Source organism: Bactrocera tryoni, chromosome 1, assembly GCF_016617805.1.
Source record: "Bactrocera tryoni isolate S06 chromosome 1, CSIRO_BtryS06_freeze2, whole genome shotgun sequence".
In the NCBI taxonomy this organism is placed as follows: Eukaryota; Metazoa; Arthropoda; class Insecta; order Diptera; family Tephritidae; genus Bactrocera; species Bactrocera tryoni.
Window position 1 is genome coordinate 48,421,669 of NC_052499.1, and position 19,341 is coordinate 48,441,009.

At 38.8% G+C, this 19,341-nt stretch overlaps 1 protein-coding gene across 1 annotated transcript; it reads left to right on the forward strand.

Annotated features, from left to right (window-relative positions):
• The first annotated feature begins 900 nt into the window (after positions 1-900).
• Positions 901-16,715, forward strand: LOC120766764 (protein artichoke). The gene is made up of 7 exons (XM_040092442.1): positions 901-1,034; positions 1,527-1,686; positions 9,467-9,730; positions 11,534-11,633; positions 12,997-13,286; positions 13,373-13,519; positions 13,593-16,715. The coding sequence occupies exons 1-7, from the start codon at positions 901-903 to the stop codon at positions 16,623-16,625; spliced, it is 4,128 nt and encodes a 1,375-aa protein (XP_039948376.1). The 3' UTR covers positions 16,626-16,715.
• Positions 16,716-19,341: the final 2,626 nt, after the last annotated feature.

Here is a 19,341-nt window from a genome sequence, read left to right on the forward strand (position 1 = left end):
TAGCCGTATTAGTTTGAAACGATACCAAATTCAGACATAACCAAATAGAGAGGCATTCCAAAGCTGTCAAAAGCAGCTTTAAAATCGACGAAGAGGTGGTGTCTTTTCGATCCTCTTTTTCTTATATCAGTCGTATCTATTTTTTTAAACATCCGTTTTGCCATCTCTACTCGGCGTCCTTTTTGTGAAATATTCAAAATTTTTTTGACACGAGTCAAAATGTATTCAGTCGATCCATACTCGTAAAAAAGATGTTGAACTGCATTTTTATCCCTCTGATGCCAACATGACTATTTTAAGCACCGTTTAATTAGATTTTCGATGTAGTGGCCATGAATATGAGTTGGTTGGGCGACAATGGTACAAGAGCATGTTTTATTTCTGATTATTTTCGTGACCTTCTCATTGAATGCTTTTGCCACTCAAGCGTTTCGGTTTTCGTGATAAAGCAGGCTCCCCAAAAAAAAGTTTTATCAAAAGCGGTTTGAGTGCGCGTAGTTTCCACCTGGTCCTTCCAAATGGACAGTCAGGTTCAAAATTTAATATAACTTATCTGCTATTATAAAATCGTTTTTCTAAAACAAAAGGATTTATCAAAAGTAAGCGCAGTTTGAATGGAAGTCCGGTTAAAATTTGTATAGTTTTTTTAAAACAAGACGTAACTTATTTTTTTTTTTTTTTGGAACCTACAACCTTTACAAATAAATATTATTAAATATGCATGAGTAATGTCTAAATAAGGTCAAATTTTAAATTAAATAAACCACATTGTTCACATTAACATAGATATTGGACACTCAGCTAATTTGTTATGCGCAAACATTATAGTTCCACACCTAATGTGGGTAAACTTTTGTAACATAATTATAATATGCATAATTTGTTTACGATTTCTTGCAGATGCAGCACCCACACAGTCACATGCGGCGAATACGGCATCTCAACATATTTCTGCTGCTGCTGCTCTACTTGTCACAAATCAAAGCTTGGCGACCATGTCCAGAGCTCAGTCCGGCATTGCGTTTACCCTGCAGGTGAGTCAGCCATAAATGTAGTCAATTCAACAATAGTAGATGGACGCAGCTACAATAAGGTGGTGGTATGTGTATAGGCGTATGTATGTATTTGTGTAAAGATAACTTCATGAAAACCGAAGCCATTGAAAAACCAGCTAGACGAGTATTCTAATCGCCGCGTGTTCATCAGCGATTTCCATGTTAATTTGAGCTAATGAAAAAGAGTTCTACCGAGAAATATACCAACCGACATATACATATATAGACTATATCAACACTCCAGTTTGAAATGGAGAATTGATTTCCGCATTCGCCGCATATCGAATTTCAGTTCTACATACCATACATACATACATACATACATACCATACATGTACCTATGCAACTCTGCATTCAATCGTTGCGCTTGTTTTACGGATTTTATTCTTTTTTGTTTGCCTCCATGAACAAGCTTGCAAGTTGTTAATGTTATCAATTGATTTTGTTTTTGCTTTGCTCTTCACTCCGCAGGTGTAATGTGGTGCCATTCGCCTCGACGGGACAGCTCGGCGCGGTGGCGATGGACTGCGATCGTGTCGTCTTCCATGGTGAGGCGCCGCAACTGCCGTATGGCGCGCCGATTGTCTCCTACTCGCAGCGCCACAGTGGCCAGCAGGTTTTGCCATCACAGGTGAGTCGAACAATGAGTGAGTGAGCGTTAAGATGCTTTGCTATAAAACCGTCCGTCGGTCTTGAAAACTGGTCGATAAAACGTCAACTGAAACTGCTGCGCACAAAGCCAAACACATAATTATGTTTAAGCGTAAAAGTATGTACGAGGGAAGATCAATAACTACTTGTATGGCGCCACTATCACTATCATGTAGGGCATTCCTTTGTGCGTCTACTTCAAAACCGAGCCGAATTCGCTGCTTTGTTTTAACTGCGCGACAATCTCATATTGTCAAACAATCAATTTCTGGTGTTTGAAATTTTTAGACAACAGAGCTCAAGGTACTACCAAAACAGTGGAATTCTAATGGCGAAACTACTCCGAACAGGACGAATACTATCCTATCAGCCGAAAAAGGGATGGTCACTGCTTCCTGGGTTTCGCAAAGTGTGATATATACCGTTTACTGGAAGAGGGTAATATGGTCACAGGATCCTACTGCACGGAATTATTTGGGCGATGAACGAGCGGCTGATCAGATGTCTCCGAGCACCAGGAGAGTCAGGAAAAACATTTTCGCGTGACGTGTTTCTGTGAGTTGCAGATGTTGCTTTAGCAAGAAATGGTGTGGAAAGAATGAGTGAAAACAAAGCTCGTTGTCTTTTTTGACATCAACGGCATCGTCCATCATGAATTTGTTCCTCCTGGACAAACCGTCAACGCCAAGTCTTACGTGGAAATCCTCAAGAGACTCAAACGAACAGTCAATTGGGTCCGACAGACATCGCAGCCGATTGGAAGTTGCAACCGCCACATAGCCCAGATGTAGCCCCCGGGGACTTATTTTGTTTGCTTGCCTGAAAATGCCGACGAAGGGCAAGCATTTTGAGACGACAGAGGGGATTCAAGCAGCATGCACCTCGGCTCTCAAGGCTATTCCGGAGAATGCCTTCCGTGACGACTTCAATGCTTAGAAATCGCGCTGACAGCGCTTCATCGACGCAGAAGGAGCCTATTTTGAAAGTTTTTAAAGAATTGTAATGATTGCTTCAATAATAATTTTTTTAAATCGACTCAGTTCTATTGCTCTCCGGGCAAACTATGTATGTTAGCGCTGCCCTAAAGGCCCACTTTGCAGATCTCTAGAACACGTAATCTTCAGGCGGTTTTAAAGATATTGTCACATCGCTGAGCCAAATTTATCGATCTAAAAAGAGAGTTTCTTGAGATCTTGATCACCATTTTCCATTTCCATCTCGATTTACGTTTGTAGCCTTACGTACTTAACTGACCGCCCTCATATAGTGTATGTTTTTGTATGCGTTCGTCTGTAACTCATAACCTGTCGGCTTAAATCATAACATTAAATCATTACAGGCCATCATTACAACAAATGGGGGCTATTTATACTTTTTGGCATAATAAAAACTCTTGCTCCGTCTCATTCGTTGCTGAAAGTTCTTTGAGCGCGGAAAAATTCCATCATTTTATGGAATCATAAATTATCTTACATTTCATAGTCAAGTCAACGAAAATTCGCAATAACTGCTGTACAATGACGAAAATAATAAAAAATAAATTGGATAGAAATTGAAATTATACTTGTGTACTTAAAAACTGGTTTTTTTGCCATTGCAATGCCGCTAGCAGTATGGGAGCGTAGCAAAAGTGGCTAGTTTTCGAAAAACAATGCAAAAATGCTGCAAGCTCAGTACTGTACTTCCAGCATGCGCACCATACAATTTTGATGCAAGCCAAGGTTAGACAAGCGTTGCGGGTTGATTTCATTTTATGCTTTAACGTTGTGTTTTCCGGTGAGTTTATTGCTCTGCCAATGACTTAAGCGTTTCGATAAGCGTGCTGTTTATGTTGTAGTTATGATAAACGGGATAAAATAATAACTTCGATTACATTTCTTATAGCATATATGTAAAGACTTTTACCTTAATTTGAAACATAAGTTTGTAAAGCAGCTATATGTTTATACCTCACTGGTCCGATTAATAATGTTTTGTTCATCTAACGGTTATTTGTATCATCTAAAAATAACCGAAGTAAGCCAGCTCGCGACTAAAAATTATCAAAAGGTCATAACTGTTCAAGCCCCACATTCCGATTTTGGACGCCAGTGCGTATGGCTGACTTTTTGTCAAAAATATCGGTTTATCTGCTCACAAGGTTATAGCCAGTGCTCGCCAAGAGATTCCAAGTGTGACCAGGTCCTTCTCCTCCTGCTCTTCCCAACGGAGTAAAGGTCTTCCTCTTCCTCTGCTTCTCCCGGCGGTTCCGGCGTTGAATACTTTTAGAGCTGGAGAGTTTTCATTCATTCGGACGACTTGACCTAGCCAGCGTAGCCGCTGTCTTTTAATTCGTGGCACTATGTCAATGTCATCGTATATTTCATACAGCTCATCGTTCCATCAAATGTGATATTCGAAAACTCTTAACGTCCATAGCATCTCCATATAGCAGAACGGGAATAATGAGAGTGACTTATAGAGTTTTGCTTTTGTTCGTCAAGAGACGACTTTACTTCTCAATTGCTTACTCAGTCCGAAGCAACACCTGGCAGGAATTACCCTGCGTTTGATTTCGAGGCTGGCGTTGTTGTTAATGCTGGTTCCCAGACAGGCGAAATTATCTACGACTTCGAAGTTATGACTGTCAATAGTGACGTGAGAGTCAAGCGAATGCGACCACTCTTTGTTTGATGACAGGAGATATTTCGTCTTGCTGTCGTTCACTGCCAGATCCATTTGCTTCATTTCTTTGTCCTACCTGAAGAAAGCAGAACTAACGGCGCGGTTATTATGGCCATTAATATCGATATCATCGGCGTACGCCAGCAGTTCTACACTCTTGTAGAAGGTTATAACTTCTCGAAAAATTTCTGCAGCTCGAATTATTTTCTCCAGCAGAAAATTGAAGAAGTCGCCCGATAGGGAGTCGCCTTGACTGAAACCTTGTTTGATAACGAACGGCTCGGAGAGGTTCTTCCCAATCCTGACGGAGCTTTCGATATTACTCAACGTTAGTTTACACAGCCATATTAGGTTTGCGGATACCAAATTCACACATAGCGACGTAGAGGTGGTGTTTGTTGATCCTCTTTTCACGGGTCTTTTCTAAGGTCTAAAGCCACACTGATGAATTCCACGGTGGGCTTCTGTCTTTCACACAGTACGCTCGATAGAACCTTATTTGCGATATTGAGGAGGCTTATCTCGTGGTAGTTGGCGCAGCCTGTGGGGTTTCCCTTTGGGTTGATTGGGCAGAGCACACTTAAATTCCAATCGTTGGGCATGCTTTCGTCCGACCGCATTCTACTGAAAAGCTGATGCAATATTCCTTATCATTTCTTCGCCGCCGTATTTGAGTAGCTCGGCCGGAAATTCATCGGCTCACGCCGCTCAAACTAATGATTCTTAATTATACCCTGAACAGAGTATATTAAGTTTGTGACGAAGTTTATAACCCCCAGAAGGAAGCGTCGGAGACCATATAAAGTATCTATATTAATGCTCAGTATGTCGAGCAGAGTCGATTTAGCCATGTCCGTCTGTCTGTCTGTATATATACGAACTAGTCCCTCAGTTTTTAAGATATCCTTTTGAAATTTTGCAAACGTCATTTTCTCTTCAAGAAGCTGCTCATTTGTCGGAACGGCCGATATCGGAGCACTATGACATATAGCTGCCATACAAACTGAACGATCGGAATCAAATGCATGTATGGAAAACTTTCACATTTGACAAGATATATTCACGAAATTTGTTATATGTTGTTTTCTAAGGCAACAATGTAATCTCCGAAGAAATTGTTCAGATCGGTTAACTATACCATATAGCTGCCATACAAGCTGAACGATCGGAATCAAGTTCTTATATGGACAACTTTCATATTTGACAAGATATATTCACGAAATTTGGCATGGATTACTACTAAAGGTAACAATATAATCTCCAAAAAATAGTTCAGAATGGATTACTATGTAGCTTCCATACAAACTGAACACATAGTTACTAACGGAAATACACCTGTGAAGGGTATTTAGCTTCGGTGCAACCGAAGTTAACGTTTTTTCTTGTTTTAAATAACTTTTATGCCTGGAGCAAATTGGATAACATTGGCTGTCATTAGTAGCCTAGGAGCGTTCACCACCAGATCCATTCAACTCACACTTCTGTCAATCTAAAGAAGTGCAGCTGGTAGTACATAGCTCGTTGTCATTTATGATATTTGTAAATAATTCCCCAAAGCAGTTAAAAGCTATTATGCGGACAAATCGAAGACTAATTATCCATCTGTTTTGACAAATTTAATAGCGTCAATCTGTAAGTGTAGTAAAAGAAAGCAATCGGAGATATTCCAGCAAAATACCTGAGAAGTTACTGGTTAAGACCATTTGTTTGTAAACATAATTACAATAACCGAATTGTCAAAGACACCGCTCTTCTGCCACAAACCGTAGGTATATACGTACATATGTATATGTATGTTTGTACATGTATCTATGTGTAAGAATGCGCTCGCAATTAAAGCATCTCGAAAGCAAAAGTTTAGCAATTAAGATCGAGAGCAAAAATGATTACGCTGTTACGTGATTGGATGCATCGCTGAAGTGTACAACAAGCCTCCATGTACCGTATACCTATATATTTGTGATAGCACGTATGTATGTGTGTAATTATGAAGATAAATGTACACTTTTACCACTTTACTAAGAGCTGGTGTAATTTACTGCAGTTTTTTCTCACATTCCAGTACATGAAACACACACTTGCATACATACATACACATGCTTTGCGATGCTTTATGTACTTGCACGAATGAACTCGTTGGTATGCTGTAGCATGTCGCTCATGCAAACACATCTGCTTTATTGCACTTTCACTGATGGCCCAACGTAAAATCGGCGGGGACAAGCAAATCCCAAAAAATCTGATGGCAAATGAGAAATCTCAAAGAGGCATACATATGTATACGAGTGTGTAAGTGTGTTGGCACGTCTCAAGACAACACAAAAAGTAAGTAATACGTTTTCGTAGATCTCTTAGCAGCGATCGATTCTCGGTTCAACGCCAACGCGAGCTCGAACCATTTACCCGCTTTATCAGCCAATTAAGTCAATTGCAAAAGTGTGCGGCCGAAGAATCGGTAATTGTGCGAGTGCTGAAGAAAGTTTCAATGTAGTTTGGTAGCAGCGAATAATTTCTACAAATTATTGGCAACTACACACACACGAACATAAAAAAGCAGGAACTTGAAAATATTTTTACAAAAGTGTATGTGTGTGTGTGTGCCCAGCCTCTGCTTCAAAATTCATTTATGACTTTCAATATTGTTAGTGTCACTTAAAATCGACTTTTCACATTGTTTGCTGATTTTTTGTTGTTTCTATTGTAACTCACTCTTTTTGGACCACATGCAAAATATTGCCATGCGGAATCTGTGTAGAAAGTGAAATTCGCTGAGAAATTTTCAGATTTTTCGTTTGCATTATTTGCAAATATTTTTGTTATTTTTGTTGTGCTAATTATTATTATTTTTGCCGTGTCGTCTGGCTCATTAAATTGTTGTTTGCTTTGCATTAGAAATTAGCGGAGGCGTTGCTCAATGTTGACAACAAAATGCCTTGTGATTTTCTTATTGTTGCTACTGTTGTATATGAGAAATATGTTTAAATATAAATATATACAAATATAGTATATAAATATGTATACATAATTCACTTCACGTAGCCGTGTCTTGGCGTGTGACAATAATTTTTCAACTTCATTGTTGCCGGTGAGTTCAAAAACTCTCAACAAAATGTGAAGTATGTCATCTTTTGCATAAAAACCTTAATAAATATTATGCCCGTGGCGCATTCCACGTCAAATCGTACAATAGTTCGAATTACACATATTTTTATGGAGGGCAAAATAATTTATAACTGTTCAAGAAAGAGAAATACGCTGTTTATCAACAACTCTAAGACTTTATCTGCACAATTTCTTCGGAGCTTGCTCCGGTTTGCTCGGTCACTATGAATGGCAACTACACGATCCGATCTAAACAATGTTTTCGGAAATTACATCGTTACTTCGGGCAATAAACGAGGTCAAGTTTCATGAAGATACCTTGACAAATAAAAATGTTTTTCATACAAAAACTTGGCTTTGATCTTTTAGTTTGTTTGACATAGTGAATCGAAATCAACGAATGAGCTGTTTAATTAAGGGGGAGGAAAGGGATGTGTGCGAAATTTCAGATCAATATCTAGCTAGCGAAGTTTTATTTTATTTGTACCAAGCTTAGCATGATACGAATCCACTTTGTGATTCCGTCAATAAAAGACTTGAATATCTCGGAAAAGAAACATTATAATGGGTGATCCACGTTGAAATGTTTTTGACCCAGCATTCATTATTCGATAACATTCGACCGAATAGACAACGTCCATAACGCAGTGACGAAAATATAGCAGCCTTAGCTGAGAGTGTACACGAAGACCGTGGAGAATCGATTCGGCACCGTTCGCTGCGACTCGGTCTGACTTATGAAACGACTTGCACTAATTTACGTCGAGATCTTAAATTTAAAAAACTGAAGCTTCTCGACCTTCCTAAGCATCACTGCTTTGCTCTATGAGCTTTTGAAAGGTTCCAAGAAGATCCGACGTTTTCGAGCCGAATTTTTTTCCGCGATGAGGCCCATTCCTGGTTCAATGAATATGTAAGCAAGCAAAATTGCCGTATTTGGGACGAAGAGCCACTTGAAGAGATTCAAGAGCTACTATTTCATTCTGAAAAAAAAACACAACGGTTGGGTGTCATTTTTTTCCATATTTCTTCAAAAATGATACCGTTCAGAATGTAACCGTCAATGGCGACAGTTATGGCGCCATGATAACCGATTATTTGATGTCTGAAATTGAAGCTTGTGATCTCGGCGACATTTCGTTTCAACAAGACGGCTTTACTTCCAACACATTTCATCAATTAATGGATTTATTGAGAGGACACTTCGGTGAGCAGATAATTTCACGTTTTTAGCCGGTCGTTTGGCCACCAAGATCGTGTGATATCACACCGCTAAACTTTCTCCTGTGCGGATATTTAAAGTATAAAGTTTCCGGTCGAAATGCTCGAACGAGTCATCGAAAATTGGACTTGACGGATGGACCACCTGAGACGTAGACACGGCCAATATCTGTTAGAAATTTTTATTACCCCCTTGATATGAAGCCCATTTGGGATCAATGACAGCCATCCAATGAGTAATAAAGACTTCCACAATTTATTATAGGCCTCAGCGTTACTTGAAGCAGATTTGAAGCCCCACACGCGGAATTCTTTTTTACTAAAAATTAATTTTTTTGATAGGTATTCCACAACAACGAACTTCATATCAATATTATACACCAAAATTAGTATATATTTGGGTAGAATTACTGAGAGCTTCTGTTATCACTCTAAAATTCACTCAATGATTTCTTGTTTAAATTTTTTTACTTTCTGTATATTATCGCTTTTCATTAAGTCATTATACCACTGCAATAAGGTATTCACGTAGTTTGTTTCTATTAAATTCTACTAGATAACTTTGTTGTTACAATCACACGTAAATTTTGTTAAAAGCATGACGAATCGAAGACGACTCCTAAAAAATGACGAAATAGGAATACTTCACTTTATTTAAATGAAATATTAGGAGACTAGCGATTCGAAAATAAAATATATTATAGCCTTAAGGTTTACTTAAAAATTACAACCACATTAATTAAACAAACATTTATTTTATTTTCTTTCCACAGAGTTTTGGCACACTGAAATTACCTATTGAAGAGTTGGATCTTTCGAACAATCTGATACGCCGCATACCAGAGAAATCTTTTCTCGGTCTGAAAGAGTCACTCACCGAGCTACGCTTGGCGAATAATCTACTAGGCGACAGCCTGAATCCGATATTTTCCACCGCCGAATTTCATCCGCTGAAAAATCTGAAAACGCTCGACCTATCCGGCAACAAAATCAAATCGATCGAAGAGGGTCTGCTCAAAGGCTGCGCCGACTTGAAGGTAAATGAACTGTAATTTCACTAAAGCCAACACTTACATACATACATAATTGCTATGTTTACAAATGCCTGTATTTATTATTTATGTAACCAAACGTGTTAACAAGCAACGCACACATTTAGTTGCATCACAGACTCAACTATTTTTTTAGGCGCAATTATATGTATGGTTATACGAGTATAATATCTGTGTGTGCATTTATAAAAGTATTTGCAGCAAAAAGTCGCTAGCACATTCCAGACACATTGTTTGCGCAAAAGCTGATGAACTGTCCATGCACACGAATCGCACATTTATGCATACATATGTACGCACGTATATATGTATGTATGTGTTTGTGGCTTAAGTGTCGTCGACAAATAGCTGATTGGTCAGTTTATTAGTTGGCATATGGATAAATAGGTACAACTTTGGTGTATGCAGGTGCAATATTAAGTAGTATCTTTCCTTTAAGTGCAGACGTGTCTTGGCGCAGTCGCCGCGTTTGTTTACGATAGGTGCAATAAAACCACCTAACTGCAGACCTAAGTAACGCTTTTTAATTTAAATACTTGTAGCGGTTCAACAGGTCGACTTAACTTGTGTTGGTCGTCTTCGATTCGCCACTTGTATGCGCGCTATGTTTGTGCTTTGCTTTCCAGTCACGTGGATATCTCATTAAGCTGTTGTAAGCACACTCTTCCCCTCTTTCTTATTTGATTATACCAGTGGATTTGATTTATACCAGTTACTCATTCGATTCGCTGTTCAACATGGTTTGCTAAATCAAGATAGCTAACCTTAGTGATAAATAAATGCATTACTTGTGTGGAGTAATATTAAAAGAAAGCCGAATAATTTGGATTTTGAAGTCACAAGCTCACTTACAATAAGCATAATTATACCGATATTTCTCACACAAATCTTCTCTGATATCCTAATAGAATTTCTTGAGATAAAGCCAGAAAGATTTGGTGGTGGGTCTCTTGAATATGTTTCTCTCTAGCTCATCTAAGGTTACAGCAATTTCCGCATTTGGGACGAAGAGCAATCTAAACAGATTAAAGAGCTGTTATCATATGCAGAACGATAAATAAATAACGATTTAGTGTGACTTGTGGACCGGTGAAATCATCGCGACCGTTATCACGCCATGATAACTGAGTATTTGATGACTGAAAATGAAGTTTGTGATCTCGGCGACATTTGGTTTCAACAAGACGGCGTCACTTCCCACTTATCGCATCAATCAATGGATTTATTGAGAGAACACTTCGTTGAACAGATATTTTCACGTTTTAAGCCAGTCGATTGGCCACCAAGATCGTGTGATATCACACCGTTAGACTATTTCTTGAGGGGACATGTAAAGTCTAAGTCTATGCGGACAATCACGCTTAGATTCAAGCGTGTAATTCGTCAGCTACCAATTGAAGTGCTCGAAGGAATCATCGAAAAATGAACCTAACGGATGGACCACCTGCGATGTAGCCGCGGCCAACATTTGAAAGAGATAATCTTCAGAAAATAAATGCCAAAAAATGTTCTTTTGAATGTTAATAAACATTCCCCATTAAATTTGAAGTTTCTGTGTTTTTCTTTAAAAAAGTAATGAACCTCACAGTGGATCATCCTTTATTATTACTTGCTAAAATTTAGAATAATGAGTGGGTGTTTTTTCGGGCTAAGTGAGGGTTATGATGCAAAATGAATAGTAAGAATAGTCACCAGGCATTTAATATTGTCATTATTAATGGATAAAAACTCTTTTAATTTTTGAGAATTCCTTGCAATGTTTTAATGCTTTTGTGATTTTATTTTCAGGATTTCTATGTGGATCGTAATTGTCTGTCTGCCATTCCATCCAACTCACTCAATGGACCAAATGCGCTGCGACTTCTTTCTTTGCGTCATAATCACATAAGTAAGTCAAAGGCTAAAATTTAAATATATTGCTAATGGATTATTACATAAAGAGTTCAAGTATTGTCATTAATTGTGTAATCTGGTACATCCAGTATATGACAGGCATTAGGTGACACGATAAATCAATATTTCTTTTCCTGTTAAGCCACTTGGACTCTCTAGCTTAGAAATCTTTCTATTTCACAATTCTTTATTTATAATATTATATAGAAAGAGGCGAGGTTATAAAGGAATGACGATTTTAAGTAACACTGAAAACATTGCAATACTAGTGGACCCAAAATTATTCGAAAAATTTGCACATTTTTTTTAAATAATATTAATCCAAATATTGCGGAGCTTCAGCTTTAACTTTTTCCCATATTTCTGACCGTTTTCCAACGCCTCTTGACTTTAATTCATATGCCACCAGTATCCTTGCTTTTGAATCTTTGATTCGCTGCTTCTTTTAATTAAAATAATTTAAAATAGCTGCTTGCGGGGGTCCCAAGGATTCTGCGCCCTTTTCTTGTATTTGGCAACAATCTTCTTCGAGTTTTTCATTTTCAAACTTTCTTGGCCGCCTAGAACGCTCTTCACCTTCCAAGCCATTACTACTTTTAAATCGTCTTAAACACTTCTAGCACGTTTGCTTAGCTAGAGTATGTTAAGCATAAACTTCCACCAAAATAAGAAGACTTTCGGCTGCGGTTTTCTTCATCATCAACTAATAAAGAAAAACTCCTCGTAAAAATAGTTTTTTCGGACACAAATCTCGACGGATTTGAGTGCCAAAAAAATATTGTTTTCAACGCTTCAAATAAATGACATATGTATACCGAAAAAGACGTAGAGGGACAGTAGCTTTCCAACGAATAAAAATCAAGTTAAGTCATCTCTTAGTAAACTACACGATAAAGCACCTATCGGAAGTATCATTAGAAATATTGTTTAGAATTTTTTTTTTTAATTTAACCAATATATGGAGCTGTAATACAATATTGAAGTTTGTTCTTTTGATTGGAGCCTTCCTCAGCGCTGTCAATCGTCCGATAACTGCCACTTACACTAACGCCTTAATTATGGGATTTTCAAATCACTATCGTTTAATTACAAACAATTCAAGACTACTTAGCCAATTGCAATAAATCATAAGTATTTCCATACAAGCAAGAAAAGTATTCATGAATATGCATAGGTTACCAAGAATGAGTAATCATAATTACCATTTGCCAATTACCATGAAACACTTGAAAAATTATTACGTTTTTAATATTTTTTCTTCTATTTACTGCATTTTGCTTGATTTCCTGTGCTGGCCAACAACATTACCACCGCTGTCATAATAATAATAATAACAACAATAACACAATCATAAATAGCAATACTCCGTTATGAAGCATTCATCGCGCAACCTGAACTGGAAGTCGTCGATCTGCGCCACAACGAAATCAAAACGATCGAGGGTCTGGCATTTCAAGGTTTACGCGCCATACGCGAAATCAAATTGGCCGGAAATCGCATTACCAATTTGAATAGTGACGTTTTCGAGCATATACCCACTTTGCAGAAACTAGATCTCTCCGAAAATTTCATACCTCAATTCCCAATTGTGTCGCTGGCAGCTATAGGAAATCTTAAATCACTGAATTTGTCCTCGAACATGTTGCAGGTGTGTGCGCCCGCCAAGAAAATGAAATTCAAATTATTGCTAATTATTGAATTATTAATTTACTTTTGGTATTTCTCCACACCCAGCGATTGGATTACACGCATATGCAGGTGGTTAAGACCTTGGAGGTATTGGATTTGAGTCGCAATGGCATTACCACCATACCGCCGGGCACATTCCGCGATCTGGCCGAACTCAAATATCTCGACTTGAGCTTGAATTCGCTGCGTACTGTAAGTACTTGTGTGAACTCTCATTTGAAATGAGAAATAGGTATGAATACTAACTCTCTGCCCATCCTTTCAGATTGAAGACGATGCGCTGGAGGGTCTGGATAACCTGCAAACTCTCGTCATACGCGATAATAATATCTTACTAGTACCGGGTAGCGCTTTGGGACGCCTGCCGAGTTTGACCACCCTGCATTTGGATTTCAATCGTGTTGCTGCCTTGTCAAGTGAGATTTTGGGTTCCATTCAAGCAGAGGATATCACATCCTTATCATTAGCGCGCAATGTCATACGCGAACTACCGACTGGCAGTTTCCAAACATTCGCCAATCTGCGTACTCTCGATCTCTCCGGCAATTCGTTGGCCGTCATTAGCGCAGACATATTCTTGGGCTTGGATCAATCGCTGAATGAGCTGAAACTATCACAGAACCGCATTACTGGCTTGGGCGCAACGCCGCTGGCCTTAACCGAACTGCGTAGTCTCGATCTGAGCGGAAACAACCTCGCCGACTTGCCACGCAATATCTTCCAGGGTTTGGAGAACTTGCAATATCTCAATCTCAGCGGTAATCACCATTTATCGCCTTTACCGGCCGCGCTTATACGACCGCTTTCACATCTGCAAGTCATCGATTTGAGTAACTGCGCGCTCAAACAAATGTCCGGTGATCTGTTTGCCACACTACAAGACCTGAAGCACATCTATCTGCACGACAATAATTTACAAGAAATTAACGATGGCAGTTTTGTCGATCTTTGGAATATCACATCAATCGATTTATCAAATAATCAAATCACTTCCATCAGACCGGGTGCTTTCGTGAATGTGATGCACATCAAGCGGCTCAATCTGCGCGACAATCAGTTGTCGGCATTTAAGGGTGAATTTTTCAACACCGGCACTGGCTTAGAGGAACTCGACATTTCGAATAATCACCTCACTTATCTTTTCCCTTCTTCATTCCGCATACATCCGCGCTTGCGTGAAATCAAAGCGGCCAATAATAAATTCAGTTTCTTCCCCGCCGAACTCATTTCATCGCTGCAATATCTGGAGTACGTCGACCTGTCACACAACCAACTCAAATCGATAGAGGAGTTGGATTTCGCGCGTCTACCGCGACTACGTGCGCTGCTCGTCGCATACAATCAACTGGACATGCTCAGTGAGATGGCTTTCCACAACTCGACTCAGCTGCAGATTCTCGATTTATCTTACAACAATTTGGATCGCATTGGTGAACGCACATTCGAAGGTTTAGTGCGTCTGGAACTGCTCAATCTCGAGGGCAATCAACTGACTGAACTCTCCGATTTGATATTTGAGCGTTCGAAATTGCAAATGCTCGAAAATATAAACTTGGCTAAAAACAAATTCGATTATGCGCCACTTAATGCACTACAACGTCAGTATTTCTTCGTCTCTTCGGTTAATTTGAGTCAAAATAAAATACGCGCTATACCTGCTGATGACAGTATTATGGTAAATATCAAAGATCTTGACTTATCATACAATCCACTAAGCGAAGGTGCTGTGCGCAACATACTCAACGAGCCGAAAACTGTGCGCGCGCTTAACTTAGCCGGTACTGGCATTGCTCATCTTGAGCCACTGGAGACGCCTTTCTTACAGTATTTAAATCTCTCGCATAATAATCTCAAAACCATCGATGCTGACATCTTTCAACGCACAACGCTACTTGAAACGTTGGATCTGTCAGACAATCACATAGAGAGCCTAAACGAACTGGCAGATGCTTGGCCTAAATTGCAATCACTGCACACTTTGGATATTTCGAATAACAGCTTTGAGATTATCTCACAAGATAATTTCGAAAATTTAGACATGCTGCGTGTGTTGCGACTCAAAAGCTTGCCGCAAGTTAATCGCATCGAGAAGAACGCATTCAAACATATGCCAAATTTAGAGAAACTCGAGGCGTACGATCTACCTTTGTTGGGCTACCTCGATGTGCAAGGCATACTCGAGCTGTTGCCTGGGCTTGAAGACATCGATTTAGAAGTGAAAGATTCAACTATAGGCACCGAACAGATACAACCAGCTAAGCATCCACGACTTAAAACAATCGGTATACGCGGAGATCGTCTGAAGACTATCTCCTCCGGCACGCTGGCCGGTTTGAAAAGCAGTGACCTCACCATCAAACTGCAAAACACATCGCTTACAACACTGCCACCAGCTCTACTATTTCCTGTGCCACGGTCTTCACACCTAAACCTCGACATTACTGGCTCCAAAGTCACCGTGTTGGTGCCACAATTTCTTACCGCTCTCGAGGATCGCCGCTCCAGTTTGCAACTGAAAGGGCTTGCCACAAATCCCATACACTGTGACTGTAATGCACGTGCGCTACGCCGCTGGTTACCCAACTCACATATGACCGATGTAGAGTGTCAATCGCCTGCCTTTCTGGAGGGTAAGAAACTCATCGAAGTCGGCGATGACGAATTGACGTGTGATCCACGACGCATGACCTCCACAACGGCACGCAGCACCTCACAACATGTGTTGAAATCATCCTCGCGTCTCGTGACACGCCCCACCACCACCACCACCGAGGAACCAATGATCATCTGGAGCTTGGAGCCCACACAAGCGCCACCGATGAAAATCAAAACCAAAGCCCCACTCATGAAGGCGCCCATTATGAGTAACGACGACACACTTATTATCGGTATTGTTGGCGGCGTTGTGGCCTTCATAGCCATACTTATCATCATCATCTGCATTGTGCGTTTGCGCATGAGCAATGTAGAGTATCACCAAGGACCGGCCATGATCGGTATACCGCCAATGCCAATGGGTCCAGGTAGTGTACCAATGAATTTCAAGGGTGCTCCCACGGCGCTCTATGCCGTTCCACCTTACGCGGCACAAAGTTATGCCACTCTGCCACACAAAGCACCGTCCATACACCAGTCCACACAGAATCTGTCGCAGCGTGCCGCCACACAAAATGGCCAGAACTCATACTCGACTATGTCGCGCATGTCGTACTTTGGTGGCACGCAGCAACAGGCCTCACCGCAGTCCAATGGTCAACAGCCGTACATTATCTATTCGGATGACAAAGTCTATAGATAAGGTCCTAACGGGGTCACTGCAGCGTTGCAAGCTATTTCACTTGGTGTTCAATCAGTGTTGGGTGGTGAGACAGCCGTCAGCATACATACATACATACAAATATTATATATATACATGTATATGTACTTTCAGTCAGTTGTGTAACATTTACGCAACGTGTTTATAATATTTTGTTTTATTTGATTTGATTTTATTCATTATAATTTTGATTTCTTTAGCATTTTTTCTTACACAAAGCAAATTTTCACATTTAAGCGTGCGCAAGCTTGAAGCTTGTCCCCTAGAGTTAAATTATTATTATTATTATCACCGTAGTCTTAAGAAGGAATGTTGAATCAAGTGTACAGATTGTACATATAAATATGTGTATCTAACGGTAAAAAATGCAAATCGGTTCTTTATCTATTATTTATAGTCAATTTATAATAATATACAGGGTGGTTCATTTACTCGTTGGAGGTTTCTTGCTTACAAATGAGAACAAAAATGATTCCTAACAATATTTAGTGAGTTATTTAGTGATGAATAAGAAGCTGATTTATGTGACTGCCTTGAATGCCACTAAAACAGTAATTCAAGATTCAGATCACTTTTCATTATGATTTGTTATTGAACTTTGTCATTATTTAAACTTAAACTTTGACAGCTGTTGTCACTGTCACAGCAACAGCTGACTAAAGTAATTACACGTTATGAACCACCCTATACACATTTATTTCATTATTCAAGACTAAACAAATATGTATATGACATTATACCGTTATAGTGAATAATATAATAGCTCTCAAAGTGAAGTAAAGTAAATACGAGTATAGTCCCCGTCGATTATATTACTTAAAGAGTCGCGTAAAAATATAATACAATTGTAAATAGTTCAAGGTTGCTATATTGAGCAGTACACGTACATTTTCGAATCATACAGTAAAAACCCTCTTTTCTAGCGAGATTGTGAAACTTCAATTTAGGGAATTACAATAATGCAGAGTGAATCAATTATTTTTTCTAAGTATATTAAATATGAAATACCTTAAATTAAGTGATCGCTGTATAGTAAATAACTAATATTTAAAATAAATAACAAATAAAAATACCAAAACTAGACTTTTAATATTTATTTTATATTATTAAGTACCTACTACAAGTATATATAAATGATTTGAACTTTCAACTACGAAATTTTACCGAGCTTTTTCTATTTTAGTTATGAGTCTAGAAGTTATTACACAACCAATAGGGCTCTTCAAGCTTTAATATAAAGTCCAGTAAAAATAAAAACATTTTTTTCAATAGTTTTAGTCACATGTGTCACGCGTTGTAATGAGTGATTCATTATGAGGATCCCTACATTTTTACAGAAAAAACACAGAAACTTCGAATTCGAATTCAATGTTTATTATCATTCGAAATAACATTATAACATCTCTTTCAAATGTTGGCCGCGGCTACGTCTCAGACCGTCCATCTGTTGGGCACAATTTTCGATGTGTCGGTCGAGCATTTCGACTGGAAACTGGTCAAAGGCACGCGTGATGTTTTGCTCCAAGAACTGAATCGAAACGATATTGTCCGCAAAGACTTTATACTTTATATATTTCCCACAGGAAAAAGTTTAACGGTGTGATATAACACGGTTTTGGTGGCCAATCGACCGGCCGAAATTACCTCTCAATAAATCGATTAATTGATGCGATGTGTGGAAAGTGCCGCCGTCGCACATAGGAGCATTTGGTCTCAAAAACCGGACAAAATTATTTAATAATAATAAAATGAATAAAAATGCATGATTAAATATAATAATGCAATATATTAAAATAAAACAAGTAAGGAAGGACTAAGTTCGGGTGCAACCGAACATTTTATATTGAATATATTTGAGAAGGGGGTAGTGCCGACCAGATTTTATCTATTTTTGCTCATCCCACATACTACAAATATGCCACATACTAAAAAAAATATGTTCTGCTCAGGAAAGTATTGACCCTATTTAATCCATTTTTGACACAATGAAATACTATTGTCAGAAAAGGATTCTGTGTGAATTTCAATTTCATATCTCACACATTGAACGATATTTTCGGTCAAAATTCAACTATTGGTATCGGCTTCACATATTCGGTACCTAGGTGCTTGAATAATTTTGATTGGACTTAGACAATTATTGATCAAAAGGTGGCTTACTTTAAAGGAATTATTACCACAAAATTTTGTTCCGTTATATTAATTAATTCTTTATTTGTGTACTGGAAAGTGAAAGAATCAAATGGAATTTTAAATTGTGTTATATGGGAAGTAGGCGTGTTTGTAGTCTGATTCCGCTCATTTTCACAGAGTGACATTGAAATATGAAAAGAATGTTACGTTCGAAATTTTGTCGAAATCGGTCAGTCGGGTCCCGAGATATGGGATTTCACCAGAAAGTGGGCGGTGCCACGCCTATTGTCTAATTTCCACACCGGCTCGGATAGAGCCCCCTTATACCATCTATATACCACCTGTATAGAATAATTAAGCAGGATTTCAGTATTTAATTAAAAAAAAATAATAAATCAGTACTCATTTTATGCAACTGACCAACTTTTTTCAACGCCCTTTTTTTTTAAAGAGGGGGGGAAAGACGGGGAAAATGTTTAAGCTTATATGTTAAGTAGAAGCCCTGTAGTTTACTAGGAAAAATAATTCATAGCTCGACCTCGCCCAACACTATGACAAAACCACT

Excerpts from the sequence above, each read along its gene's own strand:
- LOC120766764 (XM_040092442.1), top strand. The coding sequence starts at position 901 with ATGCAGCACCCACACAGTCACATGCGGCGAATACGGCATCTCAACATA. Across the intron at positions 13,287-13,372 it reads TGTCCTCGAACATGTTGCAG|CGATTGGATTACACGCATAT; the intron begins GTGTGTGCGCCC and ends CTCCACACCCAG. Across the intron at positions 13,520-13,592 it reads GCTTGAATTCGCTGCGTACT|ATTGAAGACGATGCGCTGGA; the intron begins GTAAGTACTTGT and ends CCATCCTTTCAG.